General features: G+C 33.0%; 1 protein-coding gene across 4 annotated transcripts; it reads left to right on the top strand.

The window, feature by feature from the left end:
- Positions 1-450: 450 nt before the first annotated feature.
- LOC106659384 lies at positions 451-19,637 on the top strand. 4 transcript variants are annotated; one of them, XM_014381928.2, is made up of 5 exons: positions 451-724; positions 2,050-2,242; positions 2,397-2,749; positions 15,249-15,388; positions 17,095-19,637. In XM_014381928.2, exons 3-5 carry the CDS (start codon positions 2,578-2,580, stop codon positions 19,534-19,536), a joined length of 2,754 nt encoding a protein of 917 aa, XP_014237414.1. In that variant the 5' UTR covers positions 451-724; positions 2,050-2,242; positions 2,397-2,577; the 3' UTR covers positions 19,537-19,637. The 4 variants fall into 4 exon arrangements, with proteins under 4 accessions (XP_014237414.1, XP_014237419.1, XP_014237415.1 ...); XM_014381929.2 differs by lacking the exons at positions 451-724; positions 2,050-2,242; positions 2,397-2,749 and adding exons at positions 7,587-7,806; positions 7,910-8,027; XM_014381933.1 differs by lacking the exons at positions 451-724; positions 2,050-2,242; positions 2,397-2,749 and adding an exon at positions 4,096-4,396.
- Positions 19,638-20,233: the final 596 nt, after the last annotated feature.

Raw genomic sequence — 20,233 nt, 5'->3', positions numbered from 1 at the left:
GAAATGCACAGAAGTTTTATGCATTGATGTTTGAGAAAAATGTAAAATAAGAATTCATTACTTGTAGCCACATTCTGGTTTTAATGAGAAAAAATCTCTCTTGTAGAAGCACAAAGGTCAAATAACAAAAGACAAACAAACAACAAAAAATCCAGATGAAACAAAATTAATAAAACGAGCAAAGATGAATACAAGCTATGAAGTTTATACCATTCTAAAATAAGCTGATATTCAAAAGCTATAAAACAAGTCACAGAATATACAAATACATTCGATTACATCATTATCATGATGTTTAGATGTTAAATTTATTTCTTTATTGATGTATATAATGTAGATTTTTATCAATGTTACTATCGTAAGCTTACTATTATTGTTAGCCATAAGTAAGTCAAGTGTTTATAAACTTTAAAAAACTTTGCCTTACATGATTGTAAAAATTTTATGGCATTTAGGTCATTTTGTTGTTTATTTTTGCGTTCAAATCGCATAAATTTTAAAAATTGTGATACAAAACTTAGTATTGAAGTACCCATTGTATAGATTGTATTGGATATGTTGCATTTGAAAAATAAAACCTACAAAGGTCTTCATCAAAGTTAAAGTAGAAATAAACATGTATAAGTATTAATCATGCATTATGACGTAAAATTCTGTTCATCAAGTCAAGTTATTTAGAATCTACTCAACCAAGAATAAAAAAAGAAACAGTTTATCCTTACACGTGAGTTTAAAATCAACTACTAGAAAAAATTTATTTCTTTCAGAGAGAAATTAGTTTTTAATTAGTTTAAATTTTCTTACGGTATAAGACCTGTGAAACTTCATTTAGGCACTCATGTCAATGATATCATTTTTTATTATTGCATCATACTGTGATTGTTTCCATTTTTGTGGCATAATCTTGAATTAGGCTCAACATTTTTAGATCAGTAACCAATCTAAACACGCTCACACAACTGCACATTTTTATAACGACATCTCTGAAACTTTAAAAATATAAGATACCCTATTTATTTCAAAATATAATGTAGGATAACATCCCAGCAACCATGATAAAACCAAAAAATAGACGTAAACCAAGTATGTACAAAGACGTGAAAAGAAGAATTTTCATTTTTTAATAGTTATTGTGTTATGATAAAGTAACTCTGATGTGATATTCATGAAAGCATGAAAATTAGTTACGCGAAACGTGTACACAATCTGAAACCTCTTGAAAAAATCATGTCTAAATGTCAAGAATAATGTCGTTCGTCAAATTCCGAAAAACGTTTTTGAAAACGTTCATTATATGTTCGTTATATTCTTAACGCTTAAATGTTGAGGATGATTTACGCTTATAAGTATTTTTCAGAAAAACCCTAATAATTTTTTTTAAAACATTTTTTAGGATTTCATCAAAAAGCCGCAGCAACTGTAAAAAACATATAGTAACAGACTGATAAATTTTAACTTGTTGATTTGTACACATCAAGCAGAATTAACAAATTGTACGCAAGTACTACATTTACTTTGATATAAAGCAATTAAGACTCCTAGTTATTATGCATTTCAGACCCTTTGAGAATTGATCGTACGTCTATAAAATGCAGTTCGAAATTTCAAATCTCAATCATTTATCATTGGTTGCCTTAGTACCTTCAATAACATTTTGACAGAGGATTACAATTATAATATATCTGTCATTAATCTTAGTGAGTTACTGATCAAAAAAAAATTTAGGTCTAAGTCAAACAATTATTTTCCTTTCGCAAGCTACTCGAATTTTCTTAGTTCGTATTTCTAAATGAATATTTGAAAATAATCATGCACTTGGTAAATAATTCAAACCAATTTCTCTCTAAAATTTTAAAATACAAATTCGTTTTCAAATTATTCATATTATTTTTATAAGTTTTATTTTAAATTTTGCAAATAATGACAAAAAAATTAAGAAGTGAATAAAACGATTCACGAAAATGATTTAATTGTAAATATATTTAAATTTAATATGTATCATTCGCATTGCATTATAAACTAACACTTGTTTATTTTAAACCCATACAGACAACTGCGTTCGAATAATCAATTGCATAAGTTCTTATAACGTAAACGACACCTTCATTGCTTTGTTCTGTCCACAAGGATACACTCTAACAAAGATGCTCTACACGAAATTACGTAAATTGAACTTTTAAAATCTAGCACATCGAACATGGTTAATGATGATCTACTTGTAATTTTTTTACAATATAACTTGGTAAATATAACTTGAACTATTTCAAAGTATTTTTAAAATTGTGAATATCATATGAAATCTGCATTATTGAATTATTTATTTATAATATAATTATCCTTCACAGAATTATCAATTCAATCGGCTCAATAATAACTGTAAATTGTATAAATTTCAGAATATCAAAAAGCTCAGCTAGTACAGAACCAAAAGTTAACCAACAACTCGGTATTATTTGTGTATATGCGAAGTCTACGTTAAGAAATTCGTCGAACTCGGAGTGCTTGTGAGTTGTCAGGAAACAACTAGATCCTACTGATTATCCGTCTCAAATAGACTCTTTCTACGAGCTCAGCAAGATGATAACAGGTACGGGCGTGGGCATGGCTCCTGGTATGTTACGGGCTAGACGTCGTGATATTAGTATCAAACCAAATCGTAAGCTCGATAAAAAATCGTCAAGATGCATGATATATGAAAATGAAGAATTGAGACTCAGGACCATTCACTTTAATGCTGAAGTTGAACGAGGTAGGTTAAAAGCTTTTGTTAATTCAAATAACTAAAAAATATTGAGTCCGGAATTTTTTATTTAAAAAATCAAGATCGTTTCAAAAAGTCAATACGAATTCAGAAATTCATACACGTTAGACTAAATAATTATAGTACTGGATGATACAAGTACTACGAGGAACACATCATAACACGCTGTGATTTAGGGTTCTACCTAGGGTCTTCTAGGGTACGCCCGAATTGAGGGTTCTAGTAGCTGTGTTACAAAGTGCCCCCTACGGCTCTAGTACCATACCTAATTTTATAGCACTGTGCCAAGTTCACGTTTATGCCTCCTTTTACTCTTTATAGCACTCGCCTTCGACTCGTGCTATAATCCTTCGTTTTGCTAAAAATCCATATGTGCACCCGTTGAGAATTATACTATTTTAACTCTAATAAAAGTCGTATCATTATCATTATTCCGACTATTATGGATTCATCTAATTTTTTACCTTCAAGCGGATAGACTGGTATTTCGAACTGTAATTAAAAAATGGTTATATAAGTTAATATAGTTAGAATTTTTTATGATAATAAAATATGTTCATTCTACACCTGATTGACTATAAAAACTCATGCCCTAGATCAAAAATCCCAATTATGTTACCTTTTTCATAACAATAAATATTGCGATTGAATTTATTTGTGATTCTGCCGTGAGTTTTTCATCCTTTTTGATCTACGGGGTCTTGAAATTTTTAGAAAAGTACCCTCTTCTATTTAGGTGGAGCAGAATTTAGAAAGATTGCATAAAATTTAATGTACACTTCAAATTGTGAGAAAATCAATAATTTATAAACGAAATAAGCACTTGAAAAAGAAATTAAAAATATTTTTTCAAATGTTGCTCCGCTTAAAAACGTGAAAGAGAGTACTTCTTTGAAGATTTTGAGACCCCATAGATAAAATTAATAAAGAACTTTTAGCAGAATCGCGTGGCAAGTAAATCCAATCACAATATTTGGTATTATGAAAAAAGTAACATAATTGGGATTTTTGAGCTAGGTAAACATTTTTTTCATCAAGTCAATCAAATGTAATATGAACATATTTTATTACTCTAAAAAGAAAATTTTAACTATTTTGATTAATATGCCTACTTCTGAATTTCATCTCGAAACACTATTCGATCCCTTTAATTAAAAAAAATATGAAAGAACTCGAAGATTTGTTTGAAATATTTTACTTTTTGAACACTGTATTGCGCGGGAGAATTTGGATGAGCTTAAATTTTGCTTAGCGCTTGCGCCTAAGATTACATTTGTATAAATAGCTGCAGCTTTACACTTCGTAGACGCTAGCTTGATCGCAGACGTTGTACCTGGACCTATTTTCGATTTACTGACCGTCGCATTCCCCCTACTTGTCCAGTAACTAAGAAGATTCGTCTCTTGTTTCATAGTCACTTTTGCTTAGATAATTGTTGATTTTTGTGTATAAATAAGTGTTATATTAGTGTACGGACTAGCTTACATCACAATAACTCAAACGTTACTATTAATTTTTATTTTAAATTGAATTAACGAAAATCGTGAGTAGTTTTAATCATAACAATAGCGAAATGGTTTTAAAAATGCTGAATAGTCAACAGAATGCAGCCCTATATCGATTCTTACATCGACTGTATGTACAAATATTCGTAATTTCGATAACTGCAAGCTTAAAAAGTAATGTTTTAATTTGCTTACATTTTATCGCCTAAAATATTCCAATTTTAAGTTTTTATCAATTTTGGAGACATTGGAAAGTCAAATAATAACTAATGACATTAGAGAATCTATGAAAAAAAATATTTATCTCCATATTAATAATTCTAAATACATATAACATAGTTATGTTAATAGTACTTGGCAACTGCAATGCATGCTGGCGTAGGTGTTGTTTTTGTGCTTCTATTTACTAACCCAATTATAGCCAGTACACAATGACTTCTTAGAAAAAGTTTGAGCGACGAATATAATGACTCTACATAAAGAAACATATTAAGGGAATTAACATTCTATGAGCACTTGATCGTTATTCTGATGATCTGAAGTACTGAGAGATAGGCCACTTAATTGCAAATTTTTAATTCCAAATTTTCTACATAAATCTTGACATCGTTCTGTGAATAGTGAGTTTAATAATATCCAATATTCAAATAGAAATATTGCACATCAATAAACTACATTGTCCAGTTGTGGGCACTTCCTGAACACATGAGTGTTTACAGACACAGCATTGAAAAAAGCTGGTTAAACCAATAGTCACAGTGTAAAAATGCTCGAACGCAATTTATTTTATTTTTTGTGAAATTTATCATCAAGCCCTAGACAATTCGTCCGAAAAAACATTCGAATATTAAAATTAAACGCATCTACAAAAAGTGCGATAAAACTGTGTACTAGAAAAACACTTGAAGCATCTTTAAAAAAAATTGAATAAAATTTTGAAAAATGATTTTGGATTTCAAGCCCTCTACAAACCTTTAAAAAATACTAGAATTATAATAGTAATAATCAACTTTGAACACGAATGTCTCGTTATTATCACAATTCAGCATTTTGCCAAGTTTTTTCTCCATTGTCGAATGAAAATCAATTTTCATATTAATTTAGTCATAGACGTGTCTCTGGCCTTAAGAGTATAATACAGCGTGGGAAATAAATATGGAAACCCCTGGAAATCTCTCAGAATAAGTGGGGGAAAAAATTAAAAACCTCATTTTTCGCGGGGAATCCAATAGTGACCTTGAATTTGACCTTGAACATAACCTCTAAGCTACAGCGAACCAGAACTCGATTTTTCAAATGGAAACCCCCATTTTTTATTGCAGATTTGAAAAGAGTGAAAAATTTTACGTTAAATTATGTATTTTTTTTTATTTAAGGTCATTTTGGGGGCGCTACAGTTAGAAAAAAAGTTTAACTATAGGTTAAATAGGGATTTTATTTGAGTCTGTAGAGCTCTTCAAATGAACTTGAAAAAAAGCAAAATACATGTTACAACGTGAAATTTTCTGCTCTTTTTTCAAACCTACAATAAAAAATGGGAGTTTTCATTTGAAAAATCGAGTCTTGGTTCGCTGTAGCTTAGAGGTTATGTTAAAAGGTCAAATCAAAGGTCACCATTGGATTCCCCGCAAAAAAATGTGTCAGATATGAGGTTTTTGATATTTTTCCCTCACTTATTCTGCGAGATTTTCAGGGGTTTCCATATTTATTCTCCACTCCGTACATCATACTATTTTAAGCTTCAGGAATATCTTAGCTTGTCTGTGCAGTTTTAATGGTACGAGTGTAGTACATATAAAACTTCGATTTTGTAGCAGTAGATATTCTAATATTTACTAAAAATCTTAAAACTAGCTTAAAATTCTAAGCAAATCGTATAATTTTTTATAGAATTTTTCTTGCAATAAATTGTATAACAATTTTGATTTCTTACTAAAATTCAATTGTTTTCTTACTTTGTGTAGAGTTTATTCTCAGGTATTTTTTGTCTATGCAAGATTTTGATGGCATTGACAAATTTTGACAAAATTCTTTGGTGTATCAATGATCATGCAAAATTTTCACCCAAATTCCAAAGATCTATGCATTTTGTAACAAAAACAATTCATGTCGGTTACGAATTTTCTATGTGTGCACTTATGCTGTGTTTGATAAAATCAAACATACTTTATTCCTTGTGGAGTACAACTACTCTCAAAGTTTCTTCAAGTCACAAGTACGTGTCTACGTCAGACGTGATATAGCGTCGTATCACTGCCAAACAGTTAATGTATATATATATACGATTTATGGTTCATTCATTGAAGCTTCATACATACATAAAAAATATAAATTGGATATAATTATTCATTAGAGCGAGAAACACGAATGTTTATGTGAATTGCCGAGACTTTCTCCAATATGTTCGAAGGTCCAATAGGCTAGTGATCAATACGTACATAATCATCAATATTTTTACTAGATTTTTCATAGTTAGTACATTAGCTTTGTTAAAGATATCTTCACTTTTTATTGAAGTTTCGTGTATAAAAAAGTCTCTCATAGTTTATTCTTTAAAAAGTGTCAATTTCACATTGCAAAAATGTTAGATTTCTAAGATTTGTATAGTATTTTGCTCAAAAACGCATTTTCTAGACTTTAAAAGTCAATTACGCGATTGTTATGAGACATTTACTTGCTCAGCTATCAACAGACTCATAACAAAGAAAACATTTACAGTTTGGCAAAATATAAACCAACGCAGAAACTTTGTTATTAGTGTTTTTGAAAGTTACTAAGTAGAATTTTAAATTTTAGACGTTCAATAAAGTCTGGTTATTTTTCAAAATTGTGTTATTATAAAAACTGACTGTCTAAAACACTCTCTCACAAAGATTATTTATTAATTAGACTTCCTACATAGTAATGAAATAACATGTTGTTAGGCATATTTTTAATGTTTGATCGACACACGCGCTAAAAATACATTATATGCTGTTCAAGTATGATACATTGATGCCAATTGATGTATGCGTAATGCTTATGTATATAATGTCACTCGAGGAATATCGTCTGTATGCGGATGTATACTATTACTTATCTATACTTACGAGTCAACCGCATATCGGTTTCAAGCTAACTTGATTATTCCACGACCTTCCTTTGCAAGTATTCACATGTACACAGAAGCTGTAGAATAGCTTCAATAAATAGAGATTGTTTGTCACTCTTATTTAAGGTGATGAACGTGAAAATATAATTGTATTGGAAAATATCATCTTCTATCAAGAATTATTTTTATTACCATATATTTTTCTCGGTCTGCAACCTAATGCAAATAGATTCGCAATTACGAGCAGTAATTACATGGCTTCTTCCTTATATTTCGTTTAATACAAGTCTTGCGACCTTCCAAAGTGATTTCCCGGCCTACCGACACTGAGTGGCCGCACAGAAACCAATTTCAATAGTAGTAGTATAACGGCGAGCTCACGTCGTCAAGACTTAATCTTCTGGAGCAATAAGACGTGATAAAAATAGAGCACACTTGCCAAAAAATTCGTAAGTAATGTCATCTTGAAAAATTTGCTCTTTCTCTCGCTCTGCCTCGCTTTTTGATTAATATTAGTATGAATTTCGCGGTTCCTCATGATTTTAATGACAGGCTAGATTGGTCGAGATGCTATTATTAGAAGGTTCTGGAAAAGAAACTTTGGAGTTAGAAAAGAGCAATGTGATGCTGATAATCTCTCCTGCTCATACCTCTACTTCTGCAGCCAGTGGTATGTTTTATTTTAAAAAGACAATTTGTACTACTTTTAGAGGGTCAATATACTCTTTTTAAAATGTTAAACGTAAAAGAGTAACGTTTTTAAATTTAACTCTTCATTATTTTTATATTTTTTAACCAGCTTTTAATAAGTATTGATTTTTTTTAAATTTTGTAAGATTCAAAAAACATGTGTTTTTCGGGGGAGGATTACACGCAGAAATACTTTTACAGCATGACTGCTTATTATGTCGGAAAAAAGTTTTCTTCTACAATTTTCAAAACCAGGTCACAAAATTGCTTTGAATTTCATATCGAATAAATGTGTAATTTAAAAAATAATATTAAAATTTTTTAACTATAATATTCATCTCCAAAACATGAAGATGCCAATTATTTGTGTTGTACACAAAGTAGTATCCCGAGCATGTGCATGGGTTCATTCTATCACTAAAAGAAGCCAAGGCAGTGATTCGATTCTCTCTCTCTCTCTCTCTCTGCTTCTCACGCCCGAGTTTAACATATAGGCGAGAGCGCGAGAGTGGCGTCGTTGGTAATGCTGGTGGTGGTGGTAACACTTTGGCATCGACTGGCAAACTTTTACTTGTGTATGTGCATGCGAAAAAGCTCGCGAGTCTGTGTCTAGTTCACTGAGCAACCCAAAGCAAATAACATCTCTTGCGGGACACGTATGTGCGTTTGTATAGAAATGCGGTGTATCGCATGTGTGTGCGTGTGCGCGAGTGAGAGTGTGTAGTAAATACTCATCGAAATGATGCTGAACGAAAGACAAAGGAAGGGGTACGGTAGGAACGGATGGACAAGGTAGCCGGGTAAAACGAGCCCCTTGAAGGTTGTAGATTTGAACCTCCCATAAACTGCCGACTAGTAGGAGAACGAGGAGGAGAAAGAGGAGAGTTTAAAAGTCCGTAAAATCGGGCATGATGAGTAACGATTCATATCGATAATGGTGCGCGAGTGCTGATATAATACCGTTTACAATCAAGCAGTGTTCGAATAAGTATGGAATTTGCTGATTGTGGTGACAGAGTTTAGAATACACGCATTGATTTTTTTGTGCTGCAAATTTCTTTAATTTAAATTCATACATTCATTTAATAATACAAAGTGATTTTCTTTCATAAAATAATTTTTGAAAATTTTAAATGGACTGATTCTGCTGGTCTTGAATTTTCGTCACCAAGTATTTTTAAAGTGATTTAATGGTTTAATAAATTTATGTGTAAATAAAATTTGTATGTTCGTTTTGTGAATAAAAAAAGCTATATGTATTTTTATAATAAAGCATATGGGCACGTTGATATAGTGCTCCAGAAAAACAACTCAAGTGAATAAGTGTTACTTGTTGAAAAGTGAGATTGAACAAATAAATTTAAAGTTATGCCTTTCAAATATCAAAACTAGTCATACAGTCAAACAATGTTTTTAAGCCAAGACAAAATGACAGCTTTGCAAAAAAAAACAAATCGTGCTCACTTGGCGTTATAAAATGTTCCAATCTCAAAAAAGCCAGTTTAACACTTTATGATATTCTGGATATAATTGTAGATGATTAATTTCTACTTCGTGTAAAATTTTTTATTACGGAGACCTTTTACGAGATTTTTCATCAATACCGTTCTAATTTTACTTTTGATAGCGCTAAATTTTTTAAGATTTTTTCAGTGGTATACAACTAATTTTTCTTTAAAATTTTTCAAGTCAAAGCTAAATTTAAAATACTACCTCAGCAATTGCTATATAAGTTAGATCAATATTTTATTTGCATTAGAGCGCAAAACAACAATTAAAATAATCTAAAAAATACGTTACCAAGACTGATGAATAAAAGTGAATGATGAAAACTTTTAATCGTGACAAACGTGAAAGTTTACGATTCTTAGAAGTGTGTAAGTGGTGAAATTTTTCGCATAGTTATTTAATAAAACTACAACCATTTCGGTGCTCAACTTTGATCTGGAAGATATCATAAAAATGGGGACATTGAGTAGAAGAGAACTGGACCGCAGCAAAAGAAAAGATCGACAAAGTAGGTGTCTTTGAAGAGTTTTTTATCACTTTTCAAAATTTAAAAAAATCCCTACTAAACCTCATTAGTCTATATCAAGTGTACATTTTTCATAACTTAAAAAGCAGTAAAGTAGTTTGAGTTCATAATTATGTTGAATCGACTGCTCATTCGTTCTACGTCATATAACCAACCATTCATTAAACCAACATATAACTAAACTATTCTCTGTTATATTGAAATAGTATGCAGCTTGCTTGACACTAGGGTTAAAAAGCAGTAGAGCCAACATGACTATACGCGTTTTATGAAAATTGAAAATTTCAATTTCGTATCACGCATGTGCATTTCTAGGAGCAAACAAAAGGGCGAAAGCATCTAACTAAGATCGTAAGGGCATAAAACAAGTCTCTTCTTCTTTTGCTCTTGGCAAGAGAAAGTAAAATAAAGAGAACGCTGGGTGGTGGTTTTAAGTAAACCTCGAAATTCCGCGGCAGATTGAAACTTCGTGCGACCCTTTTGCTCAGCTACTGATGTTGCTGCTGCGCACATTCCACTTAAGAAAGTACTTTATGGTCCGAAACTTTTCGTATCCCCAAGATACTCGCGTGCACTATATATCTGCCGACTGTATATTAGACTAGTGTTCACATGGAACCATACTAAATAACCGCGAAGAATAAATGGCAAATACATATTTTTTCAGGCTAGTTTTAAAATTACGCAAAAACACGTGGGTCATGTAACCGTAACTTCAGCCACACGTGTGTAAGCCGTATAAATTTTAAGTAGTAGTCACTATTCACCACTGGGTAGTCAGCATTTTTATTTCGATATGAAATTTATCAAGCTAAAAAAATCGAAGGTTTACTTTGAGGTTATGAATCTTTTTTGAAGTTATTAACTATACATCTTTTGAACAGTGTTTACACAAGGAGTTTCTTTTACGAGCTCAAGTCGAAGCGAGGGGAATTACTTTCCACGCCGTATAAGATGGTGTATGTTGAAAAAAAGCATTCGTGACGTATTTTAGCAGCAGTTACACAGTGCCACATACTACTCGTAAGATACTTCCTCCTTGTTTTGCGAAAATTGGAATTGACCGGGTATAACAGGAGTGCGAAAAATGTCATTGAAAATTAAGTTTGTTCTTAAAGTAAGTCATTAACAGCTGTTGCCGGAGTAAATTTTGTCTGTAGACGCCGCAGTTGCATGTTTTTTCGAAACGAAACAAGCAATCGCGTGAAACATTTTTCAAGAAAAATAAAAGATTACTTTCCAAAAGTATTGGTTTGTACGTTAAAGACTTGCCGATTTCTCAACTACAACAAACCTTGAAGTAAAAAAAACGTACAATTGCTAAGTAAATCCAAGTGTCGAAAAGCATTCACTCTGACGCATTTTTTCTAATTTTACATACACTAAATCCAATTTCATGCTGACCCGGTTATTATTATTTCATTTCTTTTTATATGATCAATGCCATGGCCTTCGAGATCATTTTCTGATTGATCTAACCACAAATTTTGGCACATGTAATTTTATCCTAATAATCAATAGAAAAAGAGCTAGATTATTAATTAGTAGCTCATAAAGTAGTTCGCTCATCACTAGGAATTTATATTGACAAACACCACGTGCTACGCGTCAAATATTTTATTTTTTTCTTCGAATTGAATGTCCGTGAATCATAAATTATTATCGCTCACACTCAAATGTGTTTGAAAATTTTAATTAAACACAAAACAGTTGCAATGTCTGCACTCATAGAACTTCAATAAAGCGTAGATGAAAGTAAAACTAGGTTTTACTAAGACCAGCAATTTCTGCAATATTTACCATTTTCGTCATATTAGGCTTTACAGGCACTAGTACTATGTTTTATGCTTGCCACCTTCATATATCTTTTCTGAAGGCGCGTAAGCTCGCCACACTTCCTTTTCCTTCTCGTTCACCGTATATGGTTGAGAAATTTCTCTAACTCTGTTATTCGTCGCACATTCTTCGAAATATCTCGACATCAAAGTGACGAAGGCTCACGCGAGAATTCAGTTACAACTGCTGTTGCGAGAGCCACGTGCACAAGACGCAATTTCTGCCTTTGACTCTATATATAAGAAGTTTGCGCGAGCACGCGGGTGTGCTCACAATCTTTGCCGTACGCAAAAAGCTCGAGTATTCCTTCATCCGCGAGTCTTTGATCGAAATGCTTTCCTGGCGAAAAGGTGATGACGAAATCCTACCTTTGTACAGCACCGTCCACGAAAGGAACCTTTGCTATTCGTTTCATCGTACCCAGAGAATGAGCGAAAGAGGCCCTGCTGCTTGTGTCATATCGGCGCGACGTATTTCTGTTTTTACCTTTGCTCAATCTAGTGAATCGTTGATTCAAAGTATTATCAAGGTATTTATTGCCACTATCTTGATATATAGTTTATAGCCGTTGAAATGGCTAAACCAAGAAAAATTAGATACTTGTTATGTTTTTATTATTTACATGGATATTGAAGTTAAAAATATCACGCGTTGCCGTATTTCACCGCGATTAGTGGCTCCCCGTCGTATTCGAAAAACTATTTTTTGAGTCTGCTTTGTCAATCGATGTCATTCATAAGAAGCAACCGTATCTATTTCTCTTCAAAACGTTATAAGTATAACCGCTTTGTTGACAAACATTTCATCAAACCTCAACCTTTTGAAGTGTGGTTATACATTTTTGCGTATTTTCAGCCAAGCCACTCGGAATAATATTTTAAATTCATTTGAGCTAAATGTGACTAATTTTTAAAAATATCACTTTTAAAACTTAATTTTCAATCATTGCGTTTAGGTTGCAAAGTAACGACCAAAAAATGTTTTCATTAGAAAAAGTCGTCATATAAATTTTCAAAAAATCATAAAATATTTGTATTATGTCACTTGAATATTATTTTACGAAATTTTAACTGTTTACAAATTTACAAACAGCAATATAAATGTGACAATTACGAAAAACCACGCCCAATCTACATTTACAACTAAAATCGCTCACCGAAGCCCGGGCAATCGAGCTGTTGACATTGTACGATAATTTTTTGTTTCAACTCTTCGTACGTGCTTCGGGCAGATAACAAAGTACACACGCACAAAGCTACAGCACTAATAAAAATTACGAGGAGAAAAAGAGTAAGAGAGACACATACAGAAAGGGCAGAGAGTGAGATAGAGAGAAAGAGAGAGAGAGAGAGAGAGAGAGCCGTGACTACTGTGATAATGAGACTCCCATATAACAAACCGTATTTCATGGTATGCCTAGCCTTTTTTGCAACAACTAGAAACTGTATTTCTTTTCAATCAACCGCGTGCGTTAATTTGAATTCTCAAAAAAAGTATGCATAAACAGCAAGCCCAAACAAAAACTTACAATTGCAAAGAATACGAGTACATACATTGCGTTGCATATAATGTTTTCCCTAAAGTTAATTAGCCTTATCTATTCGTGTGTGTCACTACAAAAAAAAGAAACATTAAAAAGACCAATCGTGTTTATTTCAAATAAATAAAAAAGGTTAATGTGTATCCTTTTAAAAAGTGATGGAAAATTTTAACTAAAATTGAGTTTTAAAGCGTACTTAAAAAAATTGTTAAAATTTGAGGTAGCCTTTCTCTAGCATATAATGTCTGTTATGGCGTGAAAAAAAGAACGAGCTCAGAAAAGTAATGCTGCTGAGAGGGCTCAGGTTCAAAAATCCGAAATCGTGCGCAGACCAGTACTCTTAACGGATGTACTAGTAGATGAAAGTACATGTGCACACAGTACACCCTTCAATGCCGCTCGCGCCGTTATACGGACGTCTTCTATCTACTGCTCGTGCAAATCACTCCATCGGGAATAGGACGAGCAATTCACGAGCTGTTTTATACACGTACTTGTGCGGATTTGTCTTTCTTCCTCGCGTACACTGCGACTCTCATTCCCTTTCGTCGGCATCGGTAATAGTAGTAGTAGTAGTAGTAGTAGTAGTAGTAGTAGTAGTAGTAGTAGTAGTAGCAGCAGTAGTAGCAGTAGCCACCTGACGTCGTCGCTGAACAGCTACTCGACAATGACGTTTCTACTCGACTAGGTGGCTTCATTCATCGACTTTGCTTTTCTACGATCTCTTTTTTTTCTGCTTTTTCTCTCTTTTTCCAAAGCTTTACCTTGTTCTTGAATACTTTTATAGAGGCTCGCTTGTTTTTCTCCATCTTTTCAACTGCTTGCATATTTACGCTCATTATCTTTCTATCGAGCAGGTAAGAGAACGCTTCATAAACCTTCTCAACAGCAGCATACAAAATTGTCCACCACGGAATTTCAATATTAGTGGTTGCAAAATTGATTTGCGTTCTATTGATATAATAAATGACCTGCTTCAACTGAGATAAAACTGTTAAACGCATAATAAACAAAATTACCGATCCGATTCGTCTTTTTATCAAGCGAATGACGTGCTCTGAGACTTTCCAGTTTTTCACTCCATAAGTGCAAAATATACTATTTTACTGACTCACGGTAGACTGCAATTACAAAGCTTAAAATTCTACTTCAAATAAAACAATCGTTTTTTAAATTCTTTTACCTCAAATTTACAAATTCCTCTCTTTTCAATCTAAAAACAAGCTACATGTTTTGCCTTTTTCACTATGCAAAGTATATCACTCTGAATTAAAGAGATACACGCTGCACCGAAAAGGCAAAATCCTTATGAGCCAAAGAATATAGAGGAGTCGCGCATGCAGCCGCCACCCTCGCTGAGTCTGACATCGAGCTAATTGAGCACCTAGTTTGCTACTTCTTAAATTATCACAAGTTTTACGCAAGATTTGATTATTCGTCTAAATTTCGATTTTCGTGTGAAATCTCACTATGTCTGCAACTTAGCAATAGGTACCGTAATGAATAAAGACTAAACGAAATTTTTTGTTCAATCTTTAAAATACTTTTTGAATAATATTCCTCGGTCATATCTACGAAGACATAAATTGAGATATTTCAAAAATGATTTCAATCAATTATATCAATCATATTCCTGATAATACTGACTCTGTCAGTATCCTGAAAGTGACTTATTTTCAGGAATTTTCAAAAAGCCCAATTCTCGTCTCGAGATTCGAGTTATTGTATTCCATTTATGCTTTTACTCATGTTAAACGTCATTTTAATTGTAAAATACTTATTTGTTTCAGGCCAGAGTGACATCAAGAAACTTCGAAAAGAAAACGAACTGCTAAAAAAAGAAATATGGAATTTACGTGATGAATATTGCAAACTCGAAGACCTGTTGAAGAAGCAGCAAAATATTCGAGAGCATAGCGAAGAATTAGAGGTTAGCCTATACAATGAAACTTATTATTTTATAAAATGGTTTAATTGTTGATTTCATTTAAGGGGACAAACCAGTGTTGAAAGCTTAACTGATAATAATGCAAATAAAAATGCATTAAATAGGTTTCAACAAATGTCACTTTTTTCCATGTTTTTTTGCTACATTTTAAATGAAAAAAAAACATAATAGAAGTCCAGGGTATCAATGTAGCATTCAAGATACATAAAACATCTTTTCGGCTTTGAAGACCTTTTACCGCAGGGTTTTATGTAGAGTTTTTGACCAATCTTTATGGTTGACGGGCTAAAATCGTTGTAAAAAGATTCCCTTCCACTTAAGTGTAACAGAATTTTGAAAAAATGCCTTAGAAACATTTTTATGACTATAAATATTAAAAAAATCAAATAAAGCTAATATTTCATACTTAAAAAGGCTTATAATGTCAGTTAAAAAAAAATTATTGACTTATATGAAATTCTGTTACACTTAAGTGGAAGTGGATACTTTTTTACCATGAAGATTGGCCATAAACTCTTCATAAAACCCTGCGGTAAAGTGTTTTAAAAGTTAAAAAGATATTTTTTAAAACTACGTGCGCGAAACACGGGTTTTCTAACCTTAAAACGTCAGAAAACCCTAGTTGCTCGCAAGCTCTCGCAAGCAGAGTTAAAAAATATCGTTTCGCGAGGAAGTTGACTCACCCAGGAGTTGTTTTTACCCGAACGTAGCGAGAGAACAACTGCTACGCGCACTTGTTACAAAATATACTATTAGGTATCTTGGATGCTACTTTGATACCCTGGACTTCTATTAAGTTTTGTTTCATTCAAAATGTAGCAAAAAAACATGGGAAAAAGTTACATTTGTTGAAACTTAATTAATGCATTTTTATTTGCATAATTATCAGTTAAGCTTTTAATACTGGTTTGTCCTCTTAATCATCAAAGTTTTATTGAAATTGATTTAAATTGTTCAACTTAATCTTATGGTGATGCCTTGGCCACAATTTTTACCTACCGAGCACAGAAAATGTATATTTTCGTAACTTTCTTTCCAGGCCGATTTTCGAAAAACGGCTCGGTGGAGCCCTCCGTATTGTTGCTGTGAACAACTGCGACAAATTTCAACCAATTTTATCGGATAGTTTTCCCGGAAAACAGGATCAAAATTTTTTATCCTATAAACAGTAATTAAAAATTTCGATCCTGTTTTCCGGGAAAACTACCCGATGAAATTGGCTGAAATTTGGTGCAGTTGTTCACAGCAACAATACGAAGGGCTCCACAGAGCCGTTTTTCGAAAATCGGTGTAGTAAAAAAGTTATTTAAATTTACATTTTTAATGCGCGGTCGGTCAAAATCGGGGCTTCGGCATCACCTTATCTTTTTTTTAAATGTAATGTCAAGTCAATCGATTCGGTTTCGATCTTTTGTCACACTTGGTATCCGTGCATTGTGTACAAACGCGAGTTTAGATATAGCTTATAGATCACCAACGCTTAGCAGCGAAGGCATATAAAATTCGTTAGAATAAATAAAAAAGTAAGAAAATGAATACAATAAAATTGAAAGCATGATTAGACGCAATACATTGGTAAATCATCGCTAATTTTATTTGAATATTATTGCTACAGAAAATATTAATAGATTTCAAACTCCGTAAATGTATTTTCAATGAAAAATAATAATATTTTATTGTAATTCTAGAATTGCTCAGAAAATGAAGACGGTGATGAATACTCTGATGAATATGAAGATGACGAAGAAGGTGATGAGAGCGAAGAAGAAGCATCTGAATCAGATGAGTTGGAGGAGGGTAAAATAAAAGAAGAATCTGTTGAAAATGCTGAAAATCAAAAAATATCAACGGAAGTGCTGGGAAACAATGTTACGTCAAGTACCGTCCGAGCTAGACCAAATTTTGATAATCTCCCTTCGGTAAATGAAGAAGACGAATCAACGATTGTTGAGGACAAAGTAGTCAATGCGGACCCGCGCGAACAGCGAAGTATATCTACCGCACAACCAGCATCAATATCATCGGCAACAATGACCCAAAGCAAAAACTTTCCTTACTATACAACGTCTTTCGATCAAGCCGTTCCACTGACTACTACTAGTTTTGGTTATCAAAGCGATTGTCCGTTTATATTTCCAACTTTAGGAGACGCACGAGGCTACTCAAACATCATAGCTGCCGATAGAAACTGCCTCCCTATGACTTGCCCACAAACGTTCTCTGATGGTACTAGCTTCTCAATAAATCCGCAAACTATTCTAGCAACTGCATCTCAGCTGGAATCAAATGTCGAAATAAGCTCGCAGAGTTCGGCTTTTCCATCTGTCGTGTCTACTGCTACCCCACCCATTGGCTGGCAAAGTAACGCGAACAGAGAAAATCCAATAACATTACCTAACTTTTCGTTGCTGACAAATACGACTGAAGATATGAGCTTAAATGCAAAAAATGAAATACTACTTCGTTCCAATCTACATTCAAATTTTGATGACACCGAAAAAAAAATTTCCTATGACAGTAACATAAGCAACCCAGCTCAGAATTTAATCAATTTTACATCAAGCTCTTCAAGCATTGTTCAGAATTCAAATCTTGCAATAGATATAAACAACATGCAATTGATTGATAAAAAACCACCAACAGCTGTTAGACCAAAACAATTATTTTCACCATTGGCAACCAAATGGAAATTACCTAAAAAGCATAATTATAGTACGGATAGCTTTGATGATGTACTGAAAATAGAACAAGGTGATGCTAAACCCTTTTTTAGTTCAGAAAATGTATCGACAACAAAGGATAAATTAACAATTTCACCGGAACATAGAACAAGACTCACTAAGTCTAAATCGTGTGATTTATTTAAATCATATACTCCATTCTGTGAAAATGTGGACTTTTCGAAAAATAAACGCTGTAAAAGTGATTCAATACTACACAATATTTTCCGTAAATTGAAAACTAAAAGTTTAAATCGAATAGATCGATCCGTAAAAGAATCTAAATCATCAAGCCCGAATACGCCAGATGTAAAACTACCTTTGATTGATTACAAATTTTTAAACAATCCATTCCTTCAAAATTTTGAGCAAGCTTATCAGAATTTTCCATTACGCACAGGAGGTCAAAGCCCAATTATACATCCGTTGTCAATTCAAATAAGTGAAAGTCCTGTACCAACATCTGGTTACTCGAGTCCCGTCAGAATGCAACCAAGTTTTACAGGTCCGAATATGGTTGATCAAGATTGTAATGTTTGTAGGCGTAAAGGCTTGGAACCCTTAAGATTGACAACATCGCCAACTAAAAATATCGATCGTAGTACAGAGTACCAAGTGACTTCGTTCGAAACTCCTAGCCCCCACACGATGCGAATTCCACCATTAACACCCTATGAAATCGATGCTCTTCGAAGAATGCCAACAGGTACGAGTCCATTACCCCATAATTCTAAGCTGTATCAGAATATGCCTTTTGAACCCAGAGGTGCAGCCGTGTATTATCCCGGACAAGGCATGAGAATGTACTACGACACGGTAGGGATGAAAGTTCCAGTGCAAACGCAAACTTCTCCAGACGATCAGGTATTAATTCAAGTGGATATTGAACCAAAAACTCAAGATACGAGTCAAGAAAACGCCAAGACGGAGCCAGATCAGCCAAAAAAACGACGCTCAAGAAGAGAAAAAAGTGGTTCAATCAAAGAAAAGAAAAGATCGATCAAACGCAAAGAATCGTCGAAAAAGAGATCTAGCTGCACGCCGGAATCTTCGATCGGAAAGTCACGCAATTTCGAGGGTCAAGATGACAAGCGAGAAAGTAGATCATCTTCGTCTGGTCAAGAGTCGCCGAAAAAGGAACACACTAAGAGGGTATCTCTGTATGTTAGTACGAAGAAACGCCCGTCTCTGAGTTCGAGAACTTCGCGAAGCTATAGCGTTGAAAATGAGAGGGAGCGAAGTCTTGCAATGAGGGACGAAACGTTCGACGGTAACGCAATGAATTCAGAAATAAGAAAGATAAATTCGATCAGTAATCGAGAGTCGACTTCTGGGGAAAAAGCTCGCAGAGGGAGTACGACCAGTGGTAATGTGCCATGGTGCGCATGTTGGGGAAATGGATGTTGTTAGTGACTTTGTAAATTAGTGTTGTGTGACATTTAAAAAAATTGTTTTTAACTGTTAGTTTATTATATTTATTTATTTTTTAATTACATGCATGAGTATTTTTGTCATTTAAGAGTATTTATACATTTTAATACTTTATACATTGAGATACAATGTCATTTTTGTCATTTTTATGTTTACATTTATAGTTACATTATCATTGATACATTAGTTTATACATTAACTTTGACGCGGTATTAATCATCTAGGAATTTTGTAGTAAGAGTTTTTTAGAATTTTCAAAAATTCAATCGGTAAAAACCACTAGAAAAATCGAAATAAAAATTGCGTAATAGTCATTCGGCTAAATTTATGATTTATAAAGCTATCTACCTAAGAGAGAGAGAAGAGGGAGAAGGAGCAGAAAAAAAATTAGGAATAAATTAAGCGGCACTCCAATATAAGTATATCTTTATCATTTTAACCAATTGTTTTATCGTAAGTTTATTATTTCTGGCATGCAGAAACTGTAGAATTTTATTTATTAAAATTTTAATAAGCATTTTGTAATTATTACCAAATATCATTAACATTGCTTAGAATTTGAAGGCAATGATAAATAAACTTTATTATTATGTTAATTCATTAAAGATTTCAGCAGTACTAAATTAAATTTTATTTATTAATTTTATATATATTATCAAGACATATATAATGGAAA

This window comes from Trichogramma pretiosum, unplaced genomic scaffold, assembly GCF_000599845.2.
Source record: "Trichogramma pretiosum strain Unisexual culture from Peru unplaced genomic scaffold, Tpre_2.0 scaffold16, whole genome shotgun sequence".
Lineage (NCBI taxonomy): Eukaryota > Metazoa > Arthropoda > Insecta > Hymenoptera > Trichogrammatidae > Trichogramma > Trichogramma pretiosum.
This window is presented reverse-complemented; position numbering and strand designations above follow the sequence as displayed.